At 51.0% G+C, this 15,905-nt stretch overlaps 1 protein-coding gene across 1 annotated transcript in view; it reads right to left on the bottom strand.

Annotated features, from left to right (window-relative positions):
- Positions 1-6,507: 6,507 nt before the first annotated feature.
- Positions 6,508-15,905, bottom strand: part of HDGF (heparin binding growth factor) — a 32,993-nt gene continuing 23,595 nt past the window's right edge. The window contains exons 2-6 of the mRNA XM_065419992.1: positions 11,155-11,231; positions 9,832-9,970; positions 7,554-7,736; positions 6,992-7,209; positions 6,508-6,623 (exon numbers count right to left, since the gene is read on the bottom strand). Coding sequence (XP_065276064.1) covers positions 6,617-6,623; positions 6,992-7,209; positions 7,554-7,736; positions 9,832-9,970; positions 11,155-11,231 — 624 coding nt within the window. The 3' untranslated portion in view covers positions 6,508-6,616. The remainder of the gene's footprint in view (positions 6,624-6,991; positions 7,210-7,553; positions 7,737-9,831; positions 9,971-11,154; positions 11,232-15,905) is intronic.

Below are 15,905 nucleotides of genomic sequence, written 5' to 3'. Positions count from 1 at the left end.
CCCTGCGGTAGCAGCCAGAGGCCCCGACTCAGATCGTGGCCCCATCGTGCCAGCTGCTGCGCCGACCCCACCGGCAGAGGCGGCGAGGTTTAGAGAGATTAAATGACTTGCCCACAGCCGCACCAGGCCTTGAACCCTGCTCTCCTGCGCGCCAGGCAAGTGCCTTAGCCGTAAAACCCCCCTGCAGCCAGCTTCTCGCCTCGCTCTCAAAGCAGCTCACGCAAGGGCTCCCCATTACAGCTGGGGAAACCGAGGCACAGAGTGGGAAAGCAATTTGCCCAAGAGGACAGAGTGAATCGAGGGGAGTAGGTAGGTTGCTGTCACAGGCAGGCATAGCCCACGGGGCAGGGTGCTAATCTGGGATTTAGAAGACCCAGATCAATCACACACACTGTGTGTGACCTTGAAGTCACTTAAGCCCAGATTTGCTAAAGGTAACTAAGACCCACCAACCTATTAGAATTCTTCGAGGGTGTTAATAAGCATGTGGACAAGGGGGATCCAGGGGATATAGTGTACTTGGACTTTCAGAAAGCCTTTGACAAGGTCCCTCACCAAAGGCTCTTCCGCAAAGGAAGCTGTCATGGGATAAGAGGGAAGGTCTTCTCCTGACTCAGTGACTGGTTAAAAGATAGGAAACAAAGGGCAGGAATAAATGGTCAGTTTTCACATTGGAGAGAGGTAAATAGAGGGGGAGCCCAGGGATCTGTACTGGGACCAGTGCTGTTCAACATACTTATAAATGAACTTGAAAAGGGGGTAAACAGAGAGGTGGCAAAGTTTGCAGATGATACAAAATTACTCAGGATAGTTAAGTCCAAAGCAGACTGCGAAGAGTTACAAAGCAATCTCACACAACTGGGTGACATAATGGCAGATGTAATTCTAGGCTGATAAGTGCAAAGTAATGCACATTGCAATATATCATTAACTGTCCGTACAAACTGATGGGGTCTAAATTAGCGGTTACCGCTCAAGACAGAGATCTTGGAGTCACCGTGGATAGTTCTCTGAAAACATCGACTGAAGGTGCAGCGGCCGTCAAAATAGCCAACAGAATGGTAGGAACTATTAGGAAAGGGATAGAAAATAAGACAAAAAATATGTTCTTAGGTAGTTGCCTACATTTCTTTAAAAATCTGGTTCTGAGCCACTTTGGACTTCAGATCCCCATCTGTACAAGGGGGATAACAGCACTGCCCTACCTCACAGGGGGTTGTGAGGATAAATACATTAAAGACTGGGAGGTGCTAATTAATGGGAGCCAGCTAAATCGCTTGGATCAGAAAGTAGGTAGACACCATAGGGAAGCCGCCACCATAGATAAATAGAAACCATAGGCAGAGAAGTAAGTACTATGGCCCACTGAAAGTCAAAGCCACGGAGCCTCAAAACAACCAACAATAAATAACAGCCACTCCTATAATAATCAACATTTTTTATTGTCCTAGAGAATTGAAATCTTCTACATTTTTCTGTTTTTTTTATATTCTCTGTACTATTCCAAAGCTAAATTCAACAATAGTGTTCATCACAGCCTCAGACAGAACCAAGGCAGGGTTGTTTGTCTTTTATTTTCCAAATCGGAATACGATTACATCACATAGCGAGAAAGACGGGAGAGCGAGACAGAGAAAAAGAGGAGACACCTGGGCTCAGGGACAGGGAGAAACACGAGTTTAAAAATAAGGCAGACTACCAAAAAAAAAAAAAAAAAATTGAAAAAAAATATTTCGCTAAACCAATGACTTTTCCAGCTACTCATCGTAGTTTCGTTTTTAAGAACTTTTTTTAATATGTGTATATATATATTTTTTGGTAAAAATGTCATCCTATTTTTTTTCCCTTTTTTAAAAATATTTTGATAAATATTCCCCAGAAGCCTTTTTGAATTTCCTTTCGGATCCGTGACCGCAGGCCAGGCTGGGGAAAAACAAACAAACCTTCCATGCATATTTCCACAACGGGCGCTGAATGAATGTGTCTTACATCCCCCTGGAGACCTGGACTCAGGTTGCCACTTGGACCACAAGTGAGGTCTAGTTCCCGTTATTTTATAGGCGCATTCCCTGGGGTCAAACTGGCGGCCCCTGAGGTTAGCGCTCTGACTCTCAGACATGCTCAGGTTGGCCGTTCGGGGCCTTAATATAGGTGGAACTGGCTCTCTGAGAATCCCACACCGGGGCAGGGAGTTGATGTAAAGGGGTAGATCAGGGGTGTGACCAAAGCATACTGTGCACTGGCTAGTCTCTGCTTCCCAGGGCCCCTTAAGGGACATGGGGAGCACAGCATAAGCTAGAGCAGCCCCAAGGCTGCTCGAATTTAAACTGCAGACTGGGCAGGGCTTCTGCACGCCCATGGATCACAGGAGACCTGATTTTCCATTGCCCTGTGCCTTCTGCAGTATGCTTTGGTATTGATTCACAGCCACTGGTGTAACTAAACACACAAGGTGCTGGGTGAAGGGTAATTGGGCCTAGAGAGCATAAAGGAGCTCTAAAGCAACTCCCCCCCAATCCCAAACACACCCCATGCTCTGAGCACAGGAAGAGCAACCAAGAATCAAGCCAGTGTCTTTCTCTGAGGCTTCAGCCCTAGACTTGGTCTCTGGCTACCCCATTTAGGAGTCCAGCAGAGCCCCTGAGGGCGCTAAGACTGTCTGGTGAGGGCTGGAAGCGCCATGGAGGCAGCACACCCCCAGCTCCTTGTGGTGTGGACACCCCCATTCCTGTCCCTCACTTCCTGGGATGGTGGGTTTGGGAGCCCTGGAGGGGCAGAGCACACAGCTTCTAGCAAAGGGAGCACCCCCAAAATGGCATCATTGATGGGTTCCCCATGGCCAATAGGAGCTGCTGGAATGTGGGGCTTTTGGAGAAAGGGGATCTCCTTTAGGGGAGACTCCTCCTCACACAGATGTCTCCTAGAAAGGCTCTGCCCAACAACGGCCCACCTCCTGCCGTTGCCCAGCAGAATGCTCAAATGCACCTCCCAAAAAAGTCCTGCAAAATCAGAGGCCCTGCGCTTGAAAATCTTCCAGCTGTCTCTGCGGAACAGCAGCTGCCCTGCTAGTTCCAGGCGCTGAACACCTGGTACCCAGCTCTCCACCGGCCTGCCCGTGGGACAATCCTTGACACCAGTGCCAAACAAGCGGGTGGCATCGGTAGCATTTTGCACCCATGTAAACGACTGCACAGGACGCGGGGCGCTGGAGAACCAGGCCCATTAGACAGGCAAAAAACTGGGCTAGAGGCAATGCAGAGTCCGCTCCTGTTCCCATTCATGTCAAACAGAAAAACCTGCAGCAGGAGCAAGGCCAAAATCCAGAACTCAAGTAACTCACGTCCACCCTGCTTTGGCCTGCTAGGAGACATCCTGATCTGTGACCACGCAGGATCGACACGGAACCCCAGGCCCCGTGGCTGCATAGCCACGCCAAGCCAAGCCACTAGATTCGGAATGAAAACTACTTTCAACCCAGATCTTTGTTCCGCCTCGGGGCAACAGTCAGCAGCAAAGTGCCAGCGAATCACTGCTCTATAGCCTCCAAGGTTTTTCTATCTTTGTCCTTCCAGGCGACGGTCACGAATACAGCTGGTTATGGGTGGGAGTGGGGGGTGGGAGGGCCAGTACGGAGGGGACATTTTTTCCTCTATTGCCTCAAAAAAATTAATGTTTTTGAATGTTTTCAACTATAGAAAATTTTCCCCATTTTTTAAAAAGAAATGTAATCAACATTTCAATGTTTGTCAAAATGGGCAGCCAAAGTTTCAAAATTCCAGCAAGAATTGTGTCAAAAAGTCACCATTCCCACAAGAATTGTGTCACAATTTTAAAACTCCAGCAGGAATTTTGACCAGCTCTGGTTGCGAAAGTTTCGGAAACATCACATGGGTGGGCAGCCAGCTCTATCAAAGCCCTCATGTCGTTGAGCAAATCTTTTGCTTCCCTTAAAAGATTGAACCAGACTGGTGAACCCAGGCGTCTGAGTTCTAGGAAGGTCACTAACTGCACCCTGATGTCTAATGGGTGGAGTGGGTTTTGGGGGGTAAAAATCTCCAATTCTTTTTCTCCACTGAAATTTTCAACTGAAAATTTCAAATCTGCCAATCAGCTCTATAGCTGCTTGAAATACAGGTAAAATTGCATGCAAGTGGTCAGCATTTTCCTCATTTCCCCCTCCCATAAATTCTGGAAATCTTGTGCCCGTCAGCAGCGTAAGAAAACACCCAGATAAAACACAGCAACATGCAGAAATCTGTCTGCCCATCTAGCCCAATTGGCCACAATATCACCGATCAGACCAAACTAGGACTAGCAGCGATCACAGGTCTCTGCTAATTCCAAACCACCACGTGGATGCTAGAAGCGTTAAAACACTTTAGCAATTCAGTTAAAAACAATAATAAAAAACCCCCTACTGAAATAAAGTAAGAGCGGTCTCTATATCAGAGTGCACACTTCATGGATTTCCGTGGGTTCACTCATTACCTCCCCCAATAGGAAGAGGGGGCAGAGTGTGCAGCCAATCGAGGGATTTCTGATCAGCTGAACACTTTGGAGGCAAGGGTTTGTGAGCTGTTGTCAAAAGAGTTCAGATCTGCTTGTAGTTTCCCCTGAAATCTACAGAATGACACCAGGGACAGACTGTCCGGATTCTTGGGATCACAGACAGGATGGAAACGGCGGATAAAACTCGTCCATCTCCTTATAGGCATATAGAGCAATCCTTACCACCGCCTTTGAAATTTTGAAAATGAATTTAGTGCTGGGTGAAAGGTACTGGAGGGACAGCCCTAGGCCTCTTAATTCATAAGCTTGGGCCACACATATCATTCTACCATGTTTCCCCAGAGGGAAGAGTGGCTCATTTGGGCATTGGCTTCTCTGGCAGTCTCAGCAATTTGGGGGTGAATGGTGACGGTTTTCAGACACGCCTGTCCCCTGGTCCAAGAGCCGTCAATCATCACACAAAGGCCACGAAACGGCGCAACCATCCTCCATTGCACTGGATCCAAAATGGGGCCCCAGAGACAAAGAACTTCACAACCTCCCACTAATCTCCTGTCTGGGGCTGGCTGAAAGTTTTTTCCATCAAAACTGGTTTTTGACGGAAAATTGGGTTTGTGGCTAAATGAAATATTTTGGAAAAAAATTCTGTTTTGCCGCAGAAATTTTGAATATATATATTTTTGGGTCTGAACAACCAAATGCCCCAAAACAGATAGATGTTGATTTGGAAATGCTGCCACAGTGCATTATGGGAATCTCCCAAGATGCACCATGGCCAGGGGCTCCCAGGATGAACTGCTTCTTCTCTCTAAGAAGCGAGACTCTGGTGCATCATGGGAGATGTACTCTGACCAGGGAGTCTGGCCTGAACTACAACTCCCATGAGCCTCTGCAACAGCATTTCCCAGTTGACTTTTTTCAGTTTTTGGCCAAATTTTTTTGGTATTGAAATTCCTGACAAAAAAAATCTAAATTTTCCACAGGGGTAAAAAAAAAATAAAAAATTCAGCCAACTCTATCCCTGAGCCATCCAATCCCATCCTGTCCCAGCTCAGCTAAACGACCCGCTGAAAGATGATCTGGTAAGACAGAGGTGCACATGGCTAGCACTTCCTGTAGTCAGCCTAGGACGGCAGCAAGGCTGGGGTTTTATGATGCCTTGAGAAAGTGGGCACCAACAGCAGAGCATCACTCGCCACCGAGTTTGAGGGGAGACCTTGCAAGGAACGAGACCTATCTAAGACTGTCTGACGGACAGGGGCTATGGACGACAGCAGCTGGGGCAAAGCGGGACATTACGCCCCTGGTCTTGTTTAAAGGGACTCGTGCCCATTAACAGAGCAAGAAGCAGAAGCCAATGGTGAATCCCATTTATGGAGCAGGGCATGCAGTTCGGTCAGGGATCTCTCTGGTGCATCCTCACAAAAGCAAGATTCCCAAACCTGATTGGTGCATCTCCCTCTGCCATTGCTCTTCTGGGATTCAGAACTGGAAACAGACCAATGGGCCAGGATTCACATTTACACAAAGGCCCCCTGATATTGCTTGGGCCACGGAAAGGGTCCTTCGGGCGCACTTTAAGGCCCTTTTAACACGGCTCATGCAGCATCCCGGGGCCTTAATGTAAATGAGAATAAGGCCCAGTTCATCTAAATTTTCCGGACATCAAGGAAACCCCTCAAAAACAAAACAAATCTATCCAGCAATTCTTGAAAGAGACAGACTCCAACTCTGCCTCTCCTCCCCAGCTTTCCGGAGATCACCTGACTTTAAACCCTCGCGAAAGCACCACCGAAGAGAAAGCAATTCGTAGGAAGTGATAGGAAACATTTTAAAAAGGCATGAATCGCTTTTATTTCAAATCAACTGATCAGCGCCCCCTAGAAATCACTATTACAAGCATGCGCCCTGCTACGGGTGGGCGGGGGGGGGGGAAGAGGAGGGGAGGAGAGACGGGATGGTTCGTGTTACTGGTTTCTTTTTATTTCTTTTTTCCCCGAATTGCAGATGCGACGAGCCGATGAGGAACGAAACTGTTTAGCACCCAGGGAGCCCAGCGGGAAAGGAACAGCCCAGACGATCAGCTCAGCTTGGGAAGGCCGGCCAGCTACAGACTGCGGGAGTGGAGAAGGAACAGGGAAGAACATTAAGGGCAATGAATGCTGCGGTGGCAGCAATCAGGATCAGGGCCGCATGGCGGAGGATAACGGGGGGGCTGTCTCCTGCAATCGGATCCTGCCTGGAGCTCTCCCATCCAAGGAGTAACCAAGCCTGGCCCTTTGACCCCAGCAGAAGGGCGGAGGTCTTGCTTCCCATCCGCCCCCATTTCTTACATCCCTCTCCCCCTGAAGCGGACGGGCAAAGTCCTGCTGATTTCCATGCGTCCTGCACCAGACCCTTAGGGCCTGATGCTGTGATGGGAACCAGCCTCCCTCCTCTGTAGGGGTGACGTGCCAGACCCCGCCCTCCTCCAGTCCCCTACCTCTCCTTGTGATCTCTGATTTCCTCCGCGGCGGCTTTCTCCTTCCCCTCTGGCTTGGCCTCTCTCGCGTCCGGGACTCCAGCGGGGTCGCTGTTCTTCTCTTTCTCCCCTTCGGCGGGGCTGGGCTTCTGTTTCTCTCCCTCCTTGGGGCCTTCTTCATTCTCTACTTTCTTCTCCCCTTCCTGGCCCTCCGCCTCTTTGGCGCGTTTAGGGGAGTCCTGCCAACGGGAAGGGGTCAACCGGGACCCACGGTGCCGCCGCCCCCTCCCTGCCCGGGCGCTGAGAGAGGTCCTGAGCTGGCTAATGCTAGGCCCTTGTCTGCAGGCACAGATCCGCTCCCAACAGCACCGTGTGGGGGTGTCTCTGATCTTTTCTCAAAGCGCAATCCCCCAACCCCCATCTCAGGGACCAGCCCTGTTCCCCGGTCTCAGGGACGGACCCCGATCTTTACTCCCTGAGCTCGGAGTTCCAGACAGCACTGTCCCCATGCCCTGCTCTGTCTCCGATCTACAGCCCGCTCCCTCCCTGGGCAGCTCACCAGGGGCCTCCCCCCGACCGCTACCTCCAAGGCATCTTCCGCTTTCCGCTTGATCCCAGCCTTCTCGTTCTTCTCCTTGGTTTGCTCGTCGATCACCAGCTTGCCCTCCTCGTCACTGCTGCCCTCCGCGTTGCCTTTCTTCTCACCGTCGCCCTCCGGCTCCTGCTCAGGTTCAGCATCCTCCGGGCAGCTCTTCTTCTGGGTCGGCTGCAGCGGGGGAGGGAGGACAGACAGACGGAAGAAGATGGAAGGGGGATACAGTTATTGCAAGGTGGTAGGAAAACCAATGCCCTTGTCTCTGCCCCTCACGCCAGACAGCTGCTTCCCGGTGCCAGCTGCTGTCCAGGGTCAGGGATGGTTCTACACAGCCTATTTCTTCCCCCACGACGATAGCACCTTGCAGCCGGTGGCCTCTCAAAGCACTGTGCAGCCGCGGCCAAAGGACACACAGAGAGAGCTGCAGCCACTTCTGGGGTGGAGCGTGACAACGGCTCGTGGGAGAGGAAGCAGAAAAGTTTCAACGGCAGGGGGAATTTAGGGAGGCGGGACTGAGTTTGCCGATTTTTGACCAGGACTCGGGCCAACACCCTCAACGCCTATGAAAAGATGGGTCTTGAATGACCCGAAGTCCTTGCTTTTAGCCATCTTCCAGAATATGGCACCGCCCAGAAGCAAAGCACCCTCTGGGGTACTGCCTCCCAGAGAAGAACGCCCCTCTGTGAATGCCCCAACCCCTCTTGCCAAGTACCTAGAATGTCTTGGAGGTCTCCGATCCACAGCCCAGCCCTCGCTTAGCTAATAAGAGCTGACAGCGTCGCAGCAGAAAGCAGGGCTGCTGCAGGCTACCCAGAGGAAAATTTTAGTCAACGCAATGAGATTGCACAGCAGAGCATTCTGCAGCCTGCAGAGAAAACCCACCCCCCGAAACGTCAGTGCCGTGGATTCACTCACTGATTCAAGTCATGGAAGACGCTGCTCCACCCGCCCCTTGCACCTGAAGAAGCTATTACTCTTGACAGGGTAAAGAGGACAGGCAGCGTGAGCTCAAGGTTCAAGCACTGGACAAGGGCTCAAGGGATCTTGGTTATATTCCCAGATCTACCACTGGGTGATCTCGAGCAATTCGCCCCCTCTCCCCCCGGCCTCAGTTTCCTCTCCCACGCTTTGCTCGTGTGGCGTATTCAGACTGTATTGGACATACAGCTCCTCCCACCTGATATCGGTTGAGGTCTCTAATACTGTCATAACGATCATCAGTAATGGGCAATTAAAACAGATTCATCCCTGAACCTGAAGCTGATCAAAATTTTCCTGTAGAGATTCCCCACCCCAAAGCGGCTTTTCAGCAAAACTGAAATTCTTGTGAAAAACTTCTATTTTTGTCAAAACAATAATGGTGATATGGCTTTTCACTGAAAAACTGAAAGCCAACATTTTTTGATTTTACACCAGAACATTTTCAGTTTGGGGGATTTTGACTTTTCAACAACGTTTTAGTCTAAAAATTTTCATGGGTGGGGATAGGGGAGAGATATAATTTTCCCCACTGTCTTCGCTCCCCCCTGTAAGGAATAAGGCTCTCGTTAACTTCAACCAACGTTGGATCAGGGCAGGAGAGATTGAGGTCAACTTTCCTGTCCTATCCCCATTTTACAGACAGAGAAACTGAGGCACAAAGAGGGGCAGTAACTGATTAAGATCACCTAGCAAACTGGGGCAGAGCTGGGAATAGATTCCAGGAGTCCCAGCGCCTCCTGCTCTAACCACTTGACCCACTCCCCTCCCAGAGCCAGAATCCAGGAGTCCTGACTTCCAGCCCCATACTTTACCCACATAACTAAATTCCTTCTCCCCCTTGAGGATTACCTGTCTTTAGGAGAGTGGTATCTTGAGCTCATGCCTGAAAAGATCACTGGGTTGGGGTCACTTAACCCCTTCAAACCGCCCCGCTCACCTTCCCCAAAGCCCCGACTTAGGATGTAGGATGTCTCTCTCCGGTGCCTGTCCCCAGCAACTACAACCACCTGCTACTGGCGCACCCAGGGAGAAATCACTACTTCGCTCCAGTGGAAGACGCTTGGGTTTTTGCTGGCAAAGGTCCTGGGTTCGATCCCCGCCGAAAGCCATAATGCCAGCATGGATTTGGCCATCGCTTTCTTGTATAACAAAGGAGCCCAGAGTGGAGTTGCTACAGGTAAAATTCACCTCTGGGCAAAGGATGTGCAGGCCTCTGCCCGAGGACAAGCTCTGCCCTACGGAAATCAGCCAGGGGCCAGCAGAGAGGTTTAACAGGTAGACACACCTGATACCCAGAGGCTTTGACGGTCGGGTTGTTCTCAATCTCCCACAAGCCTTCGCTGAACCCTTTCCGTTTGTTGGGCTTCCCGAACTTCTCCTTGCACTCTTCGTAGGGGAAGAGGTCTTTGGGACCCAGGAACGCCCTGCATGGTGGAAAAGAGAAGAAGCAGTAATGACAGGCCACGCGCGATACGCCTCCACAGCACCCCCTCGCTGAGGATTGCTAGGCAAACGTTCCAGCCGCAACCTGCCTGGGAGGCAGGATCCGCTGGTGAAACTGAGGCACCAGGCATGGAAGTAACTTGGGGATTTCAAAGGGGAGAGAAACACCCAACTCCTACAGAAAGTCAGCTGGTCCCTTAGGAACTTCGTAAATCCCCACTCTGATTTCCTGGACCTGCCTTATCCAAGTTTTTTGTCGGTGAATTCAATATTGGGGCTTATTAAAAACAACCCTCCGTTGCTTCAACAGAACTCTGCATGGGGGGGGGTTGTTACATCACTGGGAGGGGGGGTCTCTTGAAACTTCTCCACGATCCAGATCACGAATGTTTCTACAGCTTCCCCCACCCGCCCAGATACAGCAAACCTGGATACATTCCTAGCACCACAATGATCAAACCAACCTCCAGGGGCATTAAATACCTTGATGTGACCCCACCCAGGCACTGAGATGGGAAAAGCTGCTGCTGGGTTGGAGGCAGACAGGCCTACGCTGGTTGGGGGGATATTAACATTTCTATTATTATTATTATTTGCATTGCAGTAGCTCCTAGGAGCCCTAGCCACGGACCAAGAGCCCATGGTGCTAGGCGCTGTACAAACACATGGTCCCTGCCCCAAGGAGCTTACAATGGGAATATCTTGGTCTATTACATTCATCTTATTTTTAGTGTTGGTCTGTTGGAGGAGGGAAGCTCCCACCCACAGGGGACAGCTCTGGTTACACCACAGGAAAGGGGAAGGCACCAACGGAGACCATTTCCTCTCTGATGTCGTTTCATGCTAGGCCTCCCCCTTGTCTTGCTCCCATGCCCCTCCCTCATCACCATCTCCCCTCTGTCCCGAGCGCAGCTGACAAGGAGGAAGGCTGTCCCTGCGAAGACACACCTCATGTCACGAGAGCACGGTGCGGGGTCTTGCTGGAAAGAGACTGGGTGCCCTTCGATGGCTCTGCTAACATTTGAACACAAGACCCTACCCTTGGCCAACTGATGCATTTGCCTTAACCCTGCTCACGTGATTCTGACTGACACCCCCGTCTCACTCCCCCCCACACACGTGTGTTCCCCCGCCTCCCCGCCCCCATTTTAAAAATCTCACTCACGTTTCATGGGTCCCGAAGAAGAAGACTTGGTATTTATTGGAGGAGGATTTGACAGCGGCTTCTGGCATCTCGTCGATCTGTTCAGGGGACACAAATTGTGGGGTGAGACACAGAGAACGAACAGCCCCCTATGCCCCAACCCAAAGCCACGCTGAACGGACGCAGCTGGCCCCCCCCACCCCCCGACTGTTCTCACCCAAGAGTTACACACACACACACAAAACTCACGCCTGGTTTGTTGAGGTGCCAGCGCACCCCGATCTTTACACGGCACCTCAACAAACCAGGCGTGAGTTTTGTGTGTGTGTGTAACATTCGAGCCTCAGCCGGGCACAACAATGCTCAGAGATGAACTGAGAACAAAGGTCAGGTTGTTCACCAACCCTTGATCTCCAAAGTTCTCCAGGAAAGAAGATGGAAATATTTGGGACACGTGTTAGAGGCCAATCGAAAGCATCCCTCCACCCTTCAGCAAAGGGTCGATGTATGAGCTTTAACAATCCAAATCTCCTGTGTTTGTACAGCGCCTTGCTCTTCCAGAGCACCTTTCGTGGGCAGATCTCAAAGCGCTTCACAAAGGAAGGTCAGTGTCATTAGCCCCATTTTACAGATGGGGAAACCGAGGCTCAGAGCGGGGAAGTGACTTGCCCAAGGTCACCCAGCAGGCAGAGCCGGGATATAGAGATTGTGCAAAGAGCGGCCCGGGACAGACAGGTATGTGCAGCCTCGTGGATGCGCTAAGTGATATCTCATGGCGTAGGCCGATTTCCAGTTACTTGGAAATGAATCATTTACTGACAAACACACAAGAAAAAAGCAAATAATGTGTTTTAAGACGTAGTATCCAACTAGCTGCAGGGCTAGATGAGGAACGAAAACATTTATTTGCAAATTAAATTATTTGCCAATTGGCAGGGGAGGTGCTGGAGGGGATGAGAATCTTAACATAACACTCGCAGGGAATATTATGTGGCGTGCCCTGAGCCGAGGGCCAGGTTAGCAGAAAGGAGCTAGCAGCACCAGCCTAGCCTCGAGACGCACACGGATCAGGGCAGAGGCGGAGATCAGGGCCAGACATTGTTCTTGCCCCACAGAGCTCACAGTCTAGACAAAGGAAGGGTTTATTACCTCCATTTTACAGAAGGGAAACTGAGGCATGGGGCAGGACCAGGGATTAAAGCCAGCTCTCCAGCCCAGTGCCTTCCCCACACACCCACCCTTTCTCCCAGGGGGCTCTTAACCAGGCTTCCTCTGCCCAGTGTGAAGGGGGATTTTACATCCTGAGGCCTGGGCTATATACACCAGCCATCCCCGAATACACTGCCCCACCTGCTGCTGGTGCTTCTTTGCATGTGTGTGGCTCAGGTGGTCTGTCCTTGCTGTGGCATTATGGGATAGCTACCCAGAGCTCCCCCGCACCTCCCCCCCACACACACACATGGCAGGGACCGTCTCTTGTTTTGGGCATGCACCAATCCCGGCTGACGCCTCTGAGCACTGGCGAAACATGACTGGAATTATTAACCATTTTCCCAGAATGCACCAGCCAGGTGTCATGGTTGGTAGCAGTACAGCTGCACCAAGACAGGTGACTTGTGGCGGGGCTGGGCCCAAAGCTGCCGGTCAGCACAACTTCCCCATGTGAGTTGTCGTCAGCCAGAGCAGTGCGAGGATACATTGTTGCACCTGTAGTGTGGCCAGGACCTGCACGCTGGTTTTGTACCAACACGATTTATTAACTTGCTTTGCGATAGCGCCCGTGGCACCAGGCGCTGTACAAACACAGAATAAAAGGACAGCCCCTACCCCAAAGAGTTTCCAACCGTCCTATGTCCCTGGGCACCGCGGATGGGGTAAATCAAGCTTTGAAGCACAGCTCTGATCCCTGGGCGGTCAGCAGCCCCCAACTTCATAGAACATGCGCCCTGCAGACATTAATATATTGAACCTTGCAAACAGGGGCACGATCCTCTACCACCCTCACACAGCCATTCAAACCAGTGCAAAACCGGGGGCCGAAACACAACCAAACCCCCAAGGATCTGGCCCGGCGTGAACGAATGAAATACAGCCAGAGAACCCAGTGGGCATAGGTCGGGTGTGCAAATAACCTCCGCAGTGATCATGGACATTTTACTCCGACTTCTGCAGGACACCCGCAAGCTCTCAGGCAGCCAATTAACTCCTCGCCACTAAATTATGCCTGCCACAGAAATAGCCTCCCTCTTGCTAAAAACCTTACTTTTCCTGCTCTCCCCCGCCCGCCTCCAAACCCAGCCTTTGCAACTGGTGACAACACAGGGCACGGCCCCGAAGAGCGAGAGATGATTTAGGATTGACTCTTTTCCTAGCCAACTGTAAGCTCTTGTCTAGACTGGCTCAGACATATTTAGCTCAGCAAATTCGCCGGCCCGCGCTAGGGCCGTGTGCTAAAAGGAATGTCCGTTTCAGAGAATCTGGGGACAGTTGTAACAAAGCAGAAAAAAAACCCCACCCACAGATCAGATCCAATCAGGACAGCGCTGAGATGGGGAAGGGGAAATTTCCAACTATCAGAGTTGCTTTTTCCTCCCGTACAATTGAGTTGGGCCCGCTCGTGTTTTCACTCCTCTGTCTGTTTATTCTCACGGGGAGGCATGATCTGAAACCGTGGTTCTCAACCAAGGGGACACGTACCCCTGGGGGTATGCAGAGTTCTTCCAGGGGGTACATCAGCTCCTCTAGATATTTGCCTAGTTTTACAACAGGCTACATAAAAAGCCCTAGCGAAGTCAGTACAAGCTAAAATTTCATACAGACAATGACTTGTTTATACTGCTCTACCTACTATACCCTGAAATGTAAGCACAATATTTATATTCCAATTGATTTATTTTATAATTATGTGGGAAAAATGAGCAAGTCAGTTACTTTTCAATAACAATGAGCTGTGACACTGTTGTGTTTTTATGGCAGATTTTGTAAGCAAGTCCTTTTTAAGTGAGGTGAAACGTGGGGGTACGTAAGACAAATCAGACTCCTGAAAGGGGGACAGTCGTCTGGAAAGGTTGAGAGCCGCTGGTCTGAAACATACATAGATCTGAAGGTTGGGGTGGGTGGGGGGTGGAGGTAGACCAAGGATCCGTGGATCTAGACTGGCAGAGGGCCCACGGACTTGGTGTAACTCTAAAACAGTGGAGTTGGCTCGCTGGGGTGGAGTCCGTTAGCAATTGGGAGCCAGAGAGAGCATTGGTGGGGGGAGCCACTTCGATTTGTTGCCACTTAATCTGAACCCAACCCTGCGCAGTAAGGTTCTTTCCACAGCACTACCGTTACCCCCCAGGGTTGGCCGCTGGGCGATTAAACGGTGCAGCTGGAAAGGGGGCAAGGCTTTCAAACCGGTTTGGGCGCCGACTGATTCCTACGTCCAAACACAGCAATTTCAACCCGCCTAAGAGGGCAACAAAGCAAAACAAATCCAAACGCCATTTAGCAACCAGCTGCTCTCTCTCCTGGCCCAATGAAACGGCCACGAATTCAATCAGGAACGTTTCACTGCAAGATTTAACGCAAATGCACATAGACACGCAGCCTCCAACCGGCCCTAACTCCTACGCCCGACGGTCTGCACCAATCTACACATTGCAACAAGCTTTGGAATTCCCCACCCAGCCCCCTACCCAGGTCCAGCTGCTGCAGGCAGGGAGCGGCTTTTGGGGCTGTGTTTGCACAGTGCGTGGTACCAGGGAGCCCTGACCAGGGCCCTAGCTGGTACTGCAAACACGAATAATGACCAGAAACGTTAATTTTTCTGGTTATTCCTCCGTTTTCCAGGATTCTTCCGAACTGGGCCCCACGCGGTGACAGGGTCAAATTGTTTAAAAACGATTCTCTCATGTGACGTTTTAGATCTTTGCAAAAATCCTGCACTGATGCGGGGGGGCTTGGCGGGTGGGTAGGAAAATAAGCAAGGGGAGGGACCAGACTGAATAGTCTTGATTCCAAGACAACATGGCAGTATCTTCTTTACACCAACGCTCAAGCCAGGAGTCAAGGCCTCTTTTCCAAATCACTTTCTCATGGCAGCACCAGATCCGGGCATTTCGGAGGCCTAGAGGGATGGTCATTTCCACAGCAAACATTCAAAATGTTCCTAGAAGCAGTGCTGGTATCCAGGAAAAACGGGCTGGGCAGAATACAACATGCAAGACCCAAAGCATTCCCCCAACCCCCTTGTTTCATAAATCGCCCTTCCCAGCAGCAGCTGGTCTAGGGAACACGACACCATGACACAGAGAAATTCCTCTGCCGCCACACACCTCCGCTGCATGGGGTGTCTGACTTCAACCACAACATTAAAATTCTCCACAGCAGGCTGGGATAACAATGGAGCTTTTCCACTTGGCTGGTGATCAAAGGCTGCCCTGCGGGATGTCTGGGGTGGGGTGGGGTGGGGTGGGGGAGCTAGGGGGTGGGAGGTCATATCCCGGGGCCCTTTGCATGCAGGGAATAGAAAGCCCCGCGCCTAAAAAGAAATAATCACTCCTCCAATGTCTGCCCTCCACTCCCTCGGTTTAGAAAGTAGGCAGGAGTGGGGGAAGGGGGTCAATTGTAATTGGATTGGCTAAAAACCATCTAGAAAGGCGAGGGGCGCTGTTCAAGTGATGCAGCGTGGGTTAGTAGTTGGGGGGATGGGGGGGCTGGGAATCTGGACTCCTGGGTTCTAATCCCAGTTCTGGGAGGGAAGCGTTGTCCAGTGGGTTAGAGCAAAA

Source organism: Emys orbicularis, chromosome 20, assembly GCF_028017835.1.
Source record: "Emys orbicularis isolate rEmyOrb1 chromosome 20, rEmyOrb1.hap1, whole genome shotgun sequence".
Taxonomy (NCBI): Eukaryota; Metazoa; Chordata; order Testudines; family Emydidae; genus Emys; species Emys orbicularis.
Note: the sequence above shows the minus strand (reverse complement) of the source record. Positions and strands in the feature narration are given on the sequence as shown.